Genomic DNA, 15,739 nt, shown 5'->3' with positions numbered 1-15,739 from the left:
GACACAATTTTCTTGTCCATTATATTTCAGGGTTAGTTAGCAAGATATTTCCTGGAAAGGATGTTTAATAGAACGTAAGGTTTAAACTACCAGCCACTTCTCAAAAATACTGCACAGTGAAATCTAGGCTAAAACAAACTAGACCACCAAACTTCAAATAAATTACTATGTATGTATATCAGGAAACACCTTATACTGTTTTTCTGATGTGTCCTTTTTCCAGTCCTCTTCACTTGTATCTTCACATGCCTATAGATGGCAAACCACAAGGTCATTTCAACATACCATTAATACAACAGGCAAACAGAACAAACTGCTACCCTTGAGTATAGGCACAGTGAAGTTTTTTAGTTTTTCAGTACCCAAACTGCCACTGACCTCTTTGGGTTTTTTTAGGTTTATTTTTCTTTCCTTTTAGTAATGCCTACACCCAACATGAGGCTTGAACTCATGACCCCTAGATCAAGAGTCGCAGGCTTTTCCAACTGAGCTAGCCAAGTGCCCCAACCTTTTTATGTTTAAATACCACTACGCAGGGGGGCGCCTGGGTGGCTCGGTTGGTTAAGTGTCTGCCTTCGGCTCAGGTCATGATCTCGGAGTCCAGAGATCAAGCCCCATATCTGGCTCCCTGTTCAGCAGGGAGTCTCCTTCTCCCTGTCCCACTCCCCCTGCTTGTGCCCTAATAAATTAAATCTTACAAATACATACATGCATACATGCATACATACAGGCCGTTGCCTGCCTTTCTGTCCTTAGGTAATCTGCTTGTGTTAAAGCGCTTTACCCTTTGTGCTCTGAATCCGATCCCCTTCACTCCTTCATTTTCTTCCAGATTTTTTCTTTGATGTATTCTTTTTAAGATTTTATTTATTTGACAGAGAGCACAAACAGGAGCAGTGGCAGACAGAGGAAGAGGGAGAAGGCGGCTCCCCCCTGAGCAAGAAGCTTAATTTGGGGCTCCATCCCAGGACCCTGGGATCATGACCTGAGCCAAAGGCAGATGCTTAAGCAACTGAGCCACCCAGATGCCCCTCTTTAATGTTCTATTTGGAAAAATACAGAAAAAAGAGAATGGTGTCAAGAAGATTCTCCTCCCCCCATCATTCTCTCTCTAGTCTGTTGATATGCTGAGGCATCCTACCTAAAACACTAACAACAAACCCTCTCTTGGCCCTACATCCAGTCCCCCTCCCTTTCTTAGCAAAGTTTGTCTATGGAGGTTATCTGTACATCTTCACAATAATAAATGTATTTCAATAGGACTTTTGTCCGTACCACTCCAAAACTACACTTGTAAGGTCAAAACTGACACCCATGCTTCCAGACCCATAGTCCAATCTCCTTGGCTAACTCCCACTACACTTCACCTCTTATGTTTGGAGTGCCTTTAAAGTCCATCTCGGTCTCCTAATTTCCACCTACAGAGTCCCTGACTTCATCCAATACTACTGCCTTAAAAAGCCCTCTATAAGCCAACAGCTCCCATGAACCTTCAGCCCTAACTTCCCCAAACCTAGCTCCTTGTTTCCACACGTCCACACAGCATCTCCATTTGGATGAATAATAAGCAACTGAAAATATTGCTAAAGTACAATTTGATATTCTCTCATCCCTTCCCTGAGTTTCTCCAACCTCATATCCAATCTAGTTACTCAAGTAAGAAATACAAGAATCACCTTTGATTCCACTTTCTTTTCCTCACCACTCCCATCAGCAGGTCCCATCTTATCTTCAAAAGATCCCAACACAATCTCCTGCTCCACCTCGTCTAGTCTAATGCCCCATCGATTCTCACACTGAAACTACCACAAGTCTCCTCACGTATCCTTGCTCTTACTCTTCCTTCTATAAGCCATCTTCCACAGAGCAATGATCTTTTCAAAATCAGGCCATTCCTCCATTTAACCACCTGCTTTGCTCTGCATTATGTCTCCCAAATTCATAATGTTGAAATCCTAAGCCCCAAAAATGATGGTATTAGGAGGTGGGGCCTTTGAGAGCTACTTAGATCATGATTGTAAAACTGTAAATTGTAAAAGTGGTTCCACCGTGCATCCTTGGCCCTTCTATGTAAGGACATAGCTAGAAGCAGGCAGTCTGCAACCCCAAAGAGAGCCATCATCACAACACGACTGTGCAGATGCCTTGACTTTGTAATTTCCTGCCTCCAGAACTGTGAGAAATCTGATGTTTATAAGCTACCCATTCTGTGGCATTTTTCATATAGCAGTCTGAAGGAACTAAGACACCACCCCTCTCCCATCCTTTGCCACTGCTCTTAGAGTACAGGAGCCCAATATTATCTGGTCTCTGCTGCCCCTCCAGCCTCAATTTTTACCAATTGCCCCTTGATACCACCACACCAGCCTTTCCCTTCATCGAATACATCATTTTTTTTTTCCTTTCTTAGGATTTTGCATGAAGATGTCCCAATTTCACACAGCCATTCAGGTCTTAATGTGAAATGTGCTCAGGGGAGGTGCCTTTCCTGACACCAATCTAAAGCATTTTCCTAGTCATTCTGTCTCAGACCACCCAATTTTAACTCTGCGTAGCACTTACCTTTTTTGTTTATTCTATGAAAGCTCTGTAAGACTAACTTGTTCCCCACCTGGAGTGGTTTCTGGCAAATAGATGCTCAATAAATATTTGTATTTGTTATATAAATTAATATTTGTGAAAATAACGAATGGATGAAGGGCATTAGACAGTACTCAATTATCCAGTCTAAACTAGGAACACAAATCATTTGTAAGAAATCAGAGAATGGGGCTTTCCCAGCTTCTTACCACCTGAAAGCTCAGTTTACACTGACCTAGGGCCCAGTTCCAGACAGACAGACAATAGGAATGATAGCTGCAGCTGAGAGCAAATGGGCTATGTCTAGAAAATGATTAAACCAGAAATCTCAATCCAAGTTTATCACCACCGCCCGTAGCTCCTCAGAGTAAACCTGGCACTGACAACAGATTTAGTATCTGTTTACCTACAAGGAAAGCAAAGGAAAGCCATTATAAAAATTCACCTGCTTGGCTCACAGGTGGGCTCTTGGCTTTCCTCTCCTCTAAGGACTTAGCAATAACTCATTCCAAGAATATTTCCATCTTGCTTAGGGAGAAAAAACAAAATTAAAAAAAATTATACCACCTTCTGTGATATGGCAAAAATATTTATTAAAATTTTCCACATTTGAGCTTTATTACAAAGAAGCCTTCTGATTCATTCTTTCATCCTGGATGAGATAGTAAATGCTATATAACAGAATATAAAGCAGTAATGGTTTAAAAAAAAAAAAATCCTCCTAAAAATCAATCCACCAAGTAGCAGTGTGGAAGAAATGGGATTCTCCAGGACCTCAGAGAATTCAAAGTGGCACCTTCGGTGATCCAAAAAAACCAATTATATTCTCATGGTTGTCCTTTTGGTTCAAAATTAGAAGAGCTGGGTTTCCACCACCTGTTTTAAGAGGTAGCAATATGCTTTCTACTAGTTCACTATTTACTCCTCTGCGTGGCCTCAACAGAGTCTCATACCTCAGCCTATCTGCCTCTGGTGATGGCCAGAAGATCATTAATGCCCAGGCAGCAAGGCTTCCTGCCAAACTCTACTTAAGATCCATGAACCGGATATCCATGATGAGAAGGAAGTTCTTGGGCAGTGGGCGAGGGGCTGGAGAGAGAACAGTAAACACCTGATGTTCCAGGTCCACACTGGTCACCACGATGAAGCCAGCCACACTGGTCTCGGAAAGGTTCTCCTCTGTGCCCTCAGCAGTGCTAACACTCAGGAGGTGGTGCACCATATCTCGGCCAGGTGTGACAGGTACTAGCTTGAGCTGATTGTCCTCCTGAGACATGCCCAAAGGCAAACAGGAGTCTGGAATGGTGGGTGCCCCAACTTTGTAGATTTTCACATCTGAAAATTTGACATTGAAGGCATGGGGATAGAAACAGCCCCGGAATCCATAGAAATACTCACGGATACGCTCATCCCTACATTCTCGTCGGAAGTCTTTGGAGCGTTCAACCACACCCCCCGATTTAGGGAGCAGAACAGTGCGGACAAAGTGAGGCAGATCCCGTTTTAGTTCATTGTACAGTCGTTCTTGATCCAGAACCACTACCACATCGACCTCAAAGGCTGAGGCTGCGTGCACCAGGGCCTGGTACCCAGAGCCCTTGACCCAGCCACAGGTGTTAATGACACAGCCACTCACAGAGGCCCTTCGGTTCACTTCACACCTTTGATTGAACACGTCCGCTAACCGAGATGTAATCTGCAGAAGAGAGCATCAAGGTGAGGAAAAAACAAAACAAACAAACTCATAGCTACATAGAATAAGTGGCTATTAGGTACAAGAAAAAAATGACATTCTTAAGGACTGTGATTTTAACCCGTTAACATGGATTTCATTTTTATGTTGCTTCTTCTACTGTTTCATGTCCGAAGCAGAAATTTAGTAAATTACTCAGGAACAGGGCCACAGGGACGCCTGGGCGTCCTGGTTAAGCGACTGCCTTCGGCTCAGGTCATGATCCTGGAGTCCCGGGATCGAGCCCCGCATCGGACTCCTTGCTCAGCAGGGAGTCTGCTTCTCCCTCTGACCCTCCCCATTCTCATGCTCTCTCTCTTTCTCTCAAGTAAATAAATAAAATATTAAAAAAAAAAAAAAAAAAAAAAAAAAGAACAGAGCCACAGAAACGTTTAACAATCTGAGGTTGACTTCTATTTGAGGCTGTCTTTTCCGAAATCGTGTGGCCATCATACCAGCTGAGAGGGAGCAACGAGAAACAGTCATAGACGGTTTTAATTAGCACACTTTTGCACAACTTTCTACCCTAACAGCAGCCCTTCCCTCCATCCCACCTTGGCTCTGACCTTATTATAAAGCTTGATGTTGGTGCCAGGAGTCGTGGAGCCAAAATGATATACCAAAGGGGCTTGGATAGAGAATCCCTCTTCAACATCTGCTGGCCGCTCAATGTAGAGGGCCCCCATGGTACCAGGGATGGAAACGGAGCCCTGGCCCACATCCAGCTCCACATAAGTGGGACGGCGGCCCAAACGCACTGCGTAGTTGAGCAGTAGACGACACACTGTGGACTTGCCCACATCAGTGGGGCCCACTACCATCACCCGGGGGCCTCGCTCTTCTTCCTTCTCCGCCTGCCTCCTCATCTGCTCCAAAGCTGTGTGAGTGTTGAGATAAAGCAACATAGGTGTGTCCTTGGAGACATAAGCCACCTCGGTGCGGCCACTCAGCTGTAAAGAACAGCCATGCCAAGTGAAAACAGCCACCTTGGCACCAGCATCAAAGGTGAATTTCTTGTTTCGGGTCAGCTCTGTGCCAAAGATTTCTGCCATGCCGGCCAGCAGCTCCAACTGAACTGACTGAGATGCCTCCACCTCAAAGCGAAGTTCTGTTTCTCGCTCTAGTTCAAATTTAGTTGTTGGCTTCTTGTCATCGTTGGCCTCCTCTCCCATCTTTTCTGTGTAGGTGCTGTGCCTAGAACACAAATTAATTATCAGATCTAAACGGAAGTTACGACACTGTTCAAGATCCTCCCATGGATAGTTCCCCTTACCTTGCTTTATTTTTCTCCCTACGTGTCTCACTATGTGTTTGTTTATTGTCTGACTACCCCCGCTGGAATCTAAGGGTTGGGCAGTGTGGTTTGCTGCTGTATCTTCATATCTAGAATAGGGCTTGACAACCCGAAGGCACTTCATAAATTCACCGAGTGAATAAATGATTCAGACATAAAACTATTTCTACACATTGACCTTAAGACTTGATTATATCACCTCCATAGCTCCTTTCGTCACTCTACAGGGATACTCCACTTGAGAGGGCAACAAATGTCCACTCCCCAACTCTCTTAATCAACAAGAAAGGGCGTCTGCAATCTGGATGCAAAGCAGAAAATGCTGGGATTGGACTTAGAAAAGAACAGTAACGCCCCGCTCAGCAACTGCCAAGTACCGTCGTTAGACAAATCACCTTATCTCTCTGGACCTCTTCCTCGGCTGTCAACTGGAGGCACTTAGCCTTCCTCTCACAAAGCGTTGCTCCGGGCACTGCTGAAGGGAAAAAATTACTCCGTGGTCTAGAAAACGCCGAGAAATAGTGAAGAATGATCTCCGACCGCGAGCCGCAGCTCTAAGTCCAGTATCTGTCCCGGGACCCCCAGACGCCGAAATCCGTCCTGGCCCTAAGGGGGCGACGGTTGCATTCCCGAGCCTATTATCTCACCTGCGCAGCCACAAACCCAAACCCGTAAATGGAAGAGCCCCGACGCCACCTAAACCCAACAGCACTCCACGCTCGCCCAGACCAACGCCGGAAACAGAGGCGGTTCCGCACTTGCGCAATGGAGAAGTCGCGGTCGCGTGATGCCTCTCGGGATGTGTAGTTTTGTCAGAATGACCTCAGGATGCTGTGCTCGCGCAGCCGCTCGGCCTTCTGGGAGCTGTAGTTAGGCGATTGTTTTGCTCGTGACGCCAAAAGGTGGGCGGGGCGGCGGCCGTCATTGTTAGCGAAGCTGGCCAGCCGTGGGTAGGAGGAGTGGCGGTGACGCCCGAGCGAGGCGGGGACCCGCCAAGGAGCCAATGGTTGCCGAGGCGCGGCTCTGTGCGGACTCTAGCGCCAGTGTTCCCGCTCACCTGCGGCGGGGAAAAGAGAGGGGCGGTGGAGAGGCCCTTGGAGGGTAGTGGGAAGGCGGGGGAGGAGGAGGGTGTTGGGGGGAGAGAAGGGGCTGGCTAGTTAGGCTCGCCATCTGGGTCCCACGACCATCTGCTTGCCTGGACCACAAGCCAGGCGGTGGGGGGGAATCTGGGAGTAAGGGAAAGTGGAGGAAAACAGCCTGTCGGAGGCCAACCTGGGATGGCATTCCCTCTCTGACACAGCGCTTGGCACCGAGAGGGCATTAAAAAAAAATTTTTTTTAAAAAGAATAAATTTTTTTTTAATATTTTATTTATTTATTTGAGAGAGAGACAGTGAGAGAGCATGAGCGAGGAGAAGGTCAGAGGGAGAAGCAGACTCCCCACGGAGCTGGGAGCCCGATGTGGGACTCGATCCCGGGATTCCAAGACCATGACCTGAGCCGAAGGCAGCCGTCCAACCAACTGAGCCACCCAGGCGTCCCTTTAAAAAGAATAAATTTTTTCCAACAACAAGAATTTCTTCCAACAATGTCTCTCCTCTTGAGAGGGAATTTCTATTGGTGACTCGTTTCCCCTCCCTGAATTCCTGACAGTTCTACAAAGCCAATCATTTATTCCACGGGCAACAGTTTGGGCCACATCTATAATCCTCAGGAGCTTGGGCTTTGGAATCTTATGCTCTGCTTTGCCACGTTCTTGCTGTGTGACTTTGGGCAAATCAGGCATAAATGCTCGGAGACCCAGTTTCTGGTCTGTAAACAGGGATAATAACAGTACCCAACCTCTTAAAGTTGTTTTACAGATTGAATGGGATGATACAAAAGTACTAAGCACAGTGTAACAGGGCATCTGATATTAGCTCTTAAGTTTTTATTTTAGGCTGAGGAGGGGGAGCTCTAATAATGCCATCCATTTGTACAATAGTTTAAAATTTTCAAAGCCTTTTCCAGTATCTTCTCTCACAGCCAACCTATAAAGTCAGTTTTATTATCTCCAATTTCAGATGAGGAAGGAGACCAAGGTAGGTGAAGGGACTTGCCCAAGTTAGGGCTCAAGCCCAGGATTTGGGATTCTGAATCCAGTTACTATAGGAGCAAACACTTACATAGTGTTAGATGCCAGGTACGGTTCTCTGAGTTTTACAGGTGTAAATTCATTTAATCCTTACAGGAGTCCTATGAAGCACATACCATAATTAACACCCCCCAGTTTAGGGATGAGTAACTTACTTCAGTCCAACTCCCATGGTTACTCGAAGCCTGGGACGATTATTTTCTGGGTTGCCTCTTTCACACCGACCCTGCCTTAGCACTCATTCTGTCCGAGTGCCATCCTCACTTCCCAAGGCTTATTCCTTAATGGTTTGCTTGAATTCATTCATTCACCACACATGCATTAGTTCTCCGGTGAACTTTCAGGTATCCCATAACTTTTCACCACTCTTCAAAAATTCAGTTCCCGGCTTCTATTTGCAAATTCTCTTCCGGAATAAGCTCAGCCTCTCCTCTTTCCCTGCAGTCTATTTCCCAGATCTGTTTCTTCGCCTCCACACTCTGTCCCTCGAGGCAATTTCTCCCAATTATCTGAAGGTCATCTTTATTTGGCTTATTTATATATCCATCTCAAGCTGAACTTAGGGAAAAGAAACTCTCCTTGCCTTTAGATTATCTCCATTTCACTCCCCCCCCACTCCCCCCACCACGCTTTTTAAAAGTAATCTCTGCCCCCCATTGTGGAGCTCTGACTCACGACTCCCTTCCCCCACCCAGATCAAGAGTCACATGTTCCACCTACTGAGCCAGCCAGGCCCCCTCCAATTCACTCCTTAAACAGAGTGAGGAAGACACAACATTTACAGCATGCATGCTTGCCTACACTCTCTCTTCTTCCTTGTCATCTTTCACCAAGCGTTCCTGCCATCTCCACTCCCACCCCCAAAGAATACTGTCCTCATATGTCTTTTTCATTCTCCTCTCCAGTTAAACCCTTGATCATTATCATTTTCTTCCTGAGTTAATTGGTATCCCCTTTTTTTCCCTCCAAACTTTCAGTCCTTGCCTAAGAACTACTCACCTACCTTTCCCCCCACTTCCCATTGTTTTCCTCAAGAATGGTTCCTCAAATTCCTCTCCCCACTTACCTTTCCTCTTTCATCTGCTGCCCAGACAGAAACACTTCTTTCTTTCTTTTTTTTTTTTAAGATTTTATTTATTTAACAGAGAGAGAGAGAGAGAATCACAAGTAGGCGGGGGGGGGGGGGGCGGCAGGCTCCCTGCTGAGCAGAGAGCCCGATGTGGGGCTCGGATCCCAGGACCCTGAGACCATGACCTGAGTCGAAGGCAGAGGCTTTAACCCACTGAGCCCCCAGGCGCCCCAGAAAACACTTCTTTCTTTACCCAGTTCTCCCTCTCAGTTCCAGACTTCTGGTAATATCACTCAAGGCATTTGCACTGTGTTTTCAGAATTTATCTTAAACCCCAGAATCCTCCCAGATTAAATAGAATTACTTGTATTTAGTTTTTTTTTTTTTTTTTTTAATTTTATTTATTTGAGAAAGTGAGAGAGCACAAGCAGGGAGAGTAGCAGGCAGTGGGAGAGGGAGAAGCAGGCTTCCTGCTTAGTAAAGAGATCCTGGGGTTGTGACCTGAGCAGAAGGAAGAGGCTTAAGAGACTGAGCCACCCAGGTGACCCTCCAGCTACTTTTTCATACCGAGCTAGCAATACCTCCCATTACCCACATTTCCCTACTCCTGCCTGCCTTACTCCTGCCTGCCTTACATGTGAAAAGACAAAGGACCTTTCTTAGTACCATTTTCTAGATGGTAGCCTCTCTTAGAAATTGGGGCTTTTATCTTAGAGGATATGTTCCATATCCACACACTTCAGAGACATGCACAAGACGGCACTCCATGAGAAACAGAATCTGAGTCAAAGGAAATATAATTGGAAGCTGCTAGAAAAATAGCCCCGAAAAGTGTAAGTTCTTCACAAGATATAAAGTTGGTATATGTCTCTTGAGATGTCAGAATTTAATAGTAAATCCTCTCTGGGGTTCCGGGTATGAAGCTGAGAACAGTGTTTGGAAATAAGTACCGTTTATTAAGTGCGGATCGTGTGCCCGGCACTTTTTCGGTGTTTACATGCTACCTCACATCTCCATGAGGTAAATCTTAGGAGGAGTGGAAAACTGGCGGCACAAAGATCAGAAACTTGTCCAGGGGTTCCTGGTGAGTGTACTGGCAAAGATGGTACTCAAACTCAGGTCCCTTTGAGACCAAAGCCAGACCCCTGGACCTTGTCTGAAGACGCAGCTCGACTGCTGTTTTGTGATCATCTTCTTTGGCAAGGCTCTGCGCTAGACATTGCAGTCTTGGGATGCAGAGAGGAGTTTCCCAGAGGACCTTTCTCAGAAAGTTTACAGCCCAGTAGAGAACCTTATGTAATGTGGGTGTCTCTCTTCCCGAAGCACAAGTAACTTGGAGGTAGCTGAGGAGAGGTTCCTGCTTGTGAGAGGTCATATTCCATCTAGGACTCCTTGAGGGGCATTAAGCTAAGGCTCCGAGGCTTGGAAGTGCCCGGTTCAAGCTTGGGGAGCGCAATGTAACCATCAATATGTCTTTCTTGTCCCTGCGTCAGGGCTGGCGTCCGGGCTGAGACGGGAAATATATCCTCTTGAATGTGTGCACACGCTTAGTTCTCTGCATCCATCTCTCACTGTCACTGCCTGGCCACCTCCTTCCCTCCAGCCTGCCACCCGTACTCCATCCTTGCCCAGCCCTGTCCTTCCCCCAGGTTCCTTCGGTCTCCTTGGCCACACTGCCTTCCTCCTCAGCAACCAGCCTCTCCTCTGGCATCCCTCCTCCCGTCCGATCCGTCTGCTCCCACCCCCCTGCTCCCTCCCGGAGCCCCATCCCTCCACGCCTGCCCCCTCCTTTCCTCCCAACCCGCCTCCTGTGTCTCCCAGCCCTGCTCTGACGTGGGAGGTGAGGGGGTGGGGGATGGATGACTCACAGTGTTATGATGCAGTTCCACAACACACAGCTACATTCACCCACAGACCGAGGTACAGACGAGAGACAACCTCTGGCCCCCCAGCAGCTGGCCAGCTTGGCAGCCCCAGTCTCCAGCCCCTAACTACCTTCCCCCCGCCCCCATCCCCTTCCCAATTGAAGGAGCGGAGAGAGAAGAGAGAAGAGTGAGCAGAGAGATTGAGAGAGAGAGAGAGAAAGAGAGAGAGATAGACGGAGATCTCGGGAGCAGACCTCAAGGTGAGGGGGCAGCCCTTCTCCAAATGAATTTTTTTTCCCTTTTGCAAATTTCCTCCTCCTGCTGCGTGTTGCTTTCTCCCCATTGCAAAAGCATTATTCATCCACCCTTTGTCCTCCCTTCCCCCTCCCCGCTGCCTCCGCTCCCTTCTCAGCTCCTCCATCCCTCTCAGGGCTCTGACGGTTCCTGCACTTATTTTCCGGCAACTTTGGCTGCTACATCAGGCCTCACTGTTTATTGTTTTGCTGCTGGTGCAGACCCCCGAAGCCCGCCCGGGAGGCTGGCTGCGCTGCTAATTATTTGGACCATACCATGCCGAGAACGCCAGCCCGGGAAGGGGGGGGCGGTGAAACCTCGGAGCAGATGAGAAAATCCATTGTGAGCAGGTGTCGTGTCCCCCCCACCCCGCCAGCCAGGCACAGGATTCGCACCTGGTTCCTCAAGCCTCCGCCTGGGCGCCTCTGCTGTCAGCGCTGGTTGCTCAGCACCCCCCCTCCCCCCAGCGCTCCTTCTCCCCCACCTCCCACGGTCCAGCCCCATCTCACTTGGGGGAACATCCTCTCCCCGGCACTCAGCTTGCCTTTGTTTTTTCCGGCATTTGCCCAACTTGATTCTTCCTGTGATCTGAGCCGGGGAAGCAATGACCCCAGCTCCCCCTCCTGTGAGTGAGTCTCTGGCCTTCTGTGCAGCCTCTCCTTGGCCTGATGGGGAAGCAGGGGAGAGAGAGGGAGGGAGGTGTGTCGGAGGGCCGGGGAGGAGGAGATAGAGAGCAGGGACCCAGCCTGGCCCCCTGGCCGGGCCCCTGGCAGGTGCACTAGGTGGAGCGCAGCAGAGGGGAGCTCACAGGCAAAGTTGAAGGCAGACCTGGGAAGTGGGCGCTGAACAGTGGACACTGGTGAGGACGGTCCCTCTTCTGCGGCCAGAGCCCAATGTCACCCTGAACTCAGCTCAAGGTGTCTTTCTGGGGCCAAGGGTAGAGGACCTCAAACTGATGATCAGCTCTGTCCGGGGTGGGGGTTCTGTGGAGAGACTGCCTGGTGGCCCCAGGAAACACTAGAACGGCTGGGGCGCCCGTGGCCACCACAGAGCATGGGATGAGAGCCTGCTTGCCCAGGCTACTCGCAGTCATGCCACTTCTGCTCTGCTGAGTGGCCTTGTGTTGCCAGAGTACCCAGCTGGTACCTCGGAACCGGACTTGAGCTAAGTCACCCACGGCAGGCCTGGGTGGAGAAGGCCCCATGGAGGAGAAGGCAGAACCTCACTGGTTTATCAGAGCCAACAGAGGGCCCCTCCCTTCTTATCCGCTGCCTCTAGCACCCTCTGCCACTTTGGGGTTGGAGTCTGGGCAGATACTGACCTCTCCCTCAACATTCCTAATCCGAACCCAGCAATTTTATCTAATGTCACCCACAGAGTCACTGCTGTTTGTCCCTACTCCAGGGAGAAGGTGGAAACGTTCTCCGCATTGTACCCCCACACCTAGGTTTTGAAAACAGAGGAGTCCCCCCACTTCGGCAGTGGACGTTGATCCCACACCACGCCACACAGCCCAGGAGGGCAGCCATCCCTGCCGGGATCCCCATTATCACCCATCGCTTCCAGCTGTTAGATTTGCCTGAAGGAAAAGAGATTTTTCTCTCCTAGGGCTGGATGTCCAAGTCTTTAACTGAGGCTAAGGCAACGGTGAGCCAAGAGCAGTAGAGAGCAAGGGGGCTCAGAGGCTGAGAAAAGAGCCAAGTCGTTGTTTCTGAGCTGGAACGAGTGGACCAAAGTGCAGGGCTGGCAAGCGGCCACGTCTGAGGTCTTTGGTACCAAAGGAGACATCCATGAAGTTCTAGTTCCCAGAGTGGAGGACCCCCAGCCCCAGGACAGAGCTAAGCAGAGTGTGTGTGCCTGCCTGCCTTTCGGGCCGGCTTCTTCCCCACACAGAATGTATGAAGGACCGATTGCATTGCAAATGGAGACCACAGAAGAGAAAGACCACCAGGCTTCCCCAACTTATCAAAGGCTCTGAACCCGAGCCTAGCAGCACACGTGGGGTGCAGACCCTCACAAAAGGGCTGAAACCCAGGAGAGAGGACACTTGCCGATGACAATGCTCCCATGGCAGCGTTGGTACCAGCAGGCTGCTCTCGGTGGAAAACGGCGAAGACTCCTCCTGCCCCAGGAGGGAGAGACACCACCTCTCCGGCTGAGGCATCAGAGGCCTGGAACAGCTGCCAGCGCAGCCGGGAATCCAGGGGACCGGGCGATGGTGCGACTGGCACACTGAGGGTCCCTGGTGGTGGGGAAAGTCAGGGCAGGGCGAAGCTGAGCCCATCTTCCCCATTCCCCCTGGGGAGGGGCTCTTTGGGAGGTCAGGGCTCTCCTGATGCGCTCTTTCCTCTTCCCAGGTGACTTCTATTTCTATCTGGTTCACGTCTGGGGGGGCCCTGGCCGGGCAGCCCCCCCACATTTCTCCTGCCCTGAAACACGGCTCTAGCCAACCTGCTCCGCTGCTTCACCTGCGACCGTCTGTGTGGGGGCTGCACGGCGCCAGCCCCTCCGGCCCGCCAGGGCATTGTCCTTCAGCCTGTCATGCCCAGCTGCGACCCTGGCCCGGGCCCTGCCTGCCTCCCCGCCAAGACGTTCCGCAGCTACCTGCCCCGTTGCCACCGCACATATAGCTGCGTCCACTGCCGCGCACACCTGGCCAAACACGATGAGCTCATCTCCAAGGTACGCCAGGTGGGGCTCTGCCACTTCTCTCCCACCAGGACTCACCGAGGGGAGAGGCGACGAGGGCCGTCCACCCTCCCCCTCGCCCCTGGGGGGCTCAGGCAGTGCCAAGGGCAACCCAGCAGTCACTGTCTGTCCTATGTCTCCACAGTCTTTCCAAGGGAGCCACGGCCGAGCCTACCTGTTTAACTCCGTGTGAGTCTACCTCTCTCTTTGTGTGTATGTGTGCGCGTGAGTCCGAGCAACTTTCCAGGGCGGAGAAAGGGGGTGAGCCATCAGCAGGTGGCCTTGCACCTTTGGCTCTTGCCTCTCCTTTTGCCAAGGGGTCCGGAAACTCAGTCCTTGGTTCTCTCGTGGAGAGGCCCGGGCCGTAGGCATGCAGGGGTGGAGAGTGGCCGGCCCGAGCTTCCCGTGGGGTGGTCTAAGTGCTCTCCAGGTGGAAGTTCCTTTGGGCTGTTTGGGGGCTGAACTGACAGAACGACTCCACTGGTGCCGGGTCCTTTGTGTTTCCTGAGACAGGGTCAACGTGGGTTGCGGACCCGCTGAACAGCGCCTCCTGCTCACGGGGCTCCACTCGGTAGCTGACATTTTCTGCGAGAGCTGCAAAACCACCCTGGGCTGGAAGTATGTAAGTACCCAGAGAGGGGGCTACCCTCTCACGTGGACGCTCGTCATGGCCCACTGAGCCCTAGGGACCTCTGCAGGCTTTTGCATGGTCCAAAGAAGCAGGGAGCTCGTTGCTGGGTTGGACTGCGCAGGGGCTTTTGGGGGCAGGGGTAGGAGCCTGGGTAGGAGGAGGACCTGGAGGGGGTTTGTTTTGTCCTACCTTCATTGCTTCCCCTCCACCAGGAGCAGGCTTTTGAGACAAGCCAGAAGTACAAGGAGGGGAAGTACATCATTGAAATGTCACACATGGTGAAAGACAACGGCTGGGACTGAGGGGCTCAGGCAGGCTGTGCCCTTCCTCCGCATGCCCACCCTCCCCACACCTGTCCCCTGGCCCTGCCAAGCAGTCCATACCAGCATGAGTACTGCCCCACCCCTGGGGGGAAGGCGGCTCCCACCACACCTCCCCCTCCTCCCCCCCATCACCCCCAGGCCCCTTTGGAAGGGTGGTCTGGGGTACCCCAGGGGTGTTCAACGCTCAGGAGTGGGCAGCAGTCAGGGAGAGACAGAGCTGGGGAAAGAGGATAGTTGTAGGTCCTTCTAGCCCTAAGGTCCTAAAATCAGAGGGGATGGCAGGGCATAGGTCAGGCAGAGCACCACGGAAGGATCCATTTCTGCCCTAATCTCTTGTTTGAGTGAACGGAGGACAAGCCTTAGGCATGGGGCTGGTAGTTCCCAGGCCACAGGACAGCAGATGAGAAGGGGCTTGAATTGGAGTGAAATTTTGGCCTCAGACACCGCGAGACACCAGTCTCTGAGGGTGAAGTTTCCCGCCCCCGCTTGTAGGAGAAAGGATTCGGGGGTGTAAGGGGAGTTAAAAAAAAAAAAAAATCCCAGATCCCAAGCCCTGGGAAATAAAAGAATCACAGGGGTTTCCATTTCACTCCACTTTTTAGTTCATCTTGGCACTAAAGAGGCACTTTCGAGTATCTTCGCCAGTGGGTGGGGTGGGGAAAGCTGCTCCTGTAACAGCCCCCACCCCAGCTGGCTGTTTCCAGCGCGAGCAGACTTTCTGGGCATTCTCTGAGGCCCAGCCATTGCTCTCTGGGACCGTCCCTTGGAGGGGAGGTGGGACATCAGTGCCACGGGGTCAGGCTTCCTCGTGGCTGCCACCAGCGAACGAAACTTTTGTATGATACATAAAGTGTTTGGGTCTATTTTTAATAAAAAGGGGAAAAGCAACTGTGAGGGACTCTGTCCTCTTGACTGTCCTTCCCATGTACCTACCATATACTATTCTGTCACCCCCCTGCCCCACCCCGCCCCCCAGGGGCCTGTCCCTTCACGCCACTAGAGGGCAGCAACTGCTTTGTCTGTGTCAAAACCCCACTGGAACTTTAACCAGGGGTTGGGTCTTCAGGTGAGGTCTGCTTAGTGAAGAGGGAGCTTTTGCGAGCTGTGTTCCAGCCGGACCATCCAAATCA

General features: G+C 50.6%; 2 protein-coding genes across 4 annotated transcripts; one reads left to right on the top strand and one right to left on the bottom strand.

Moving 5' to 3' along the window:
- Positions 1-3,151: 3,151 nt before the first annotated feature.
- On the bottom strand, positions 3,152-6,415 carry CLP1 (cleavage factor polyribonucleotide kinase subunit 1). 2 transcript variants are annotated; one of them, XM_082747753.1, is made up of 3 exons: positions 6,254-6,415; positions 4,879-5,506; positions 3,152-4,276 (listed from the first exon to the last, which is right to left on the bottom strand). In XM_082747753.1, the coding sequence occupies exons 2-3, from the start codon at positions 5,482-5,484 to the stop codon at positions 3,605-3,607; spliced, it is 1,278 nt and encodes a 425-aa protein (XP_082603879.1). In that variant the 5' UTR covers positions 5,485-5,506; positions 6,254-6,415; the 3' UTR covers positions 3,152-3,604. The 2 variants fall into 2 exon arrangements, with proteins under 2 accessions (XP_082603879.1, XP_082603878.1); XM_082747752.1 differs by having other exon boundaries at positions 6,002-6,414.
- A 4,271-nt stretch (positions 6,416-10,686) lies between these two features.
- Positions 10,687-15,503, top strand: YPEL4 (yippee like 4). 2 transcript variants are annotated; one of them, XM_082747978.1, is made up of 5 exons: positions 10,687-10,933; positions 13,325-13,649; positions 13,801-13,844; positions 14,169-14,277; positions 14,499-15,503. In XM_082747978.1, the coding sequence occupies exons 2-5, from the start codon at positions 13,509-13,511 to the stop codon at positions 14,586-14,588; spliced, it is 384 nt and encodes a 127-aa protein (XP_082604104.1). In that variant the 5' UTR covers positions 10,687-10,933; positions 13,325-13,508; the 3' UTR covers positions 14,589-15,503. The 2 variants fall into 2 exon arrangements, with proteins under 2 accessions (XP_082604104.1, XP_082604105.1); XM_082747979.1 differs by lacking the exon at positions 10,687-10,933 and adding an exon at positions 12,779-13,185.
- Positions 15,504-15,739: the final 236 nt, after the last annotated feature.

The sequence above is a fragment of the Mustela nivalis genome (assembly GCF_964662115.1).
Source record: "Mustela nivalis genome assembly, chromosome: 9".
Taxonomy (NCBI): Eukaryota; Metazoa; Chordata; class Mammalia; order Carnivora; family Mustelidae; genus Mustela; species Mustela nivalis.
This window is presented reverse-complemented; position numbering and strand designations above follow the sequence as displayed.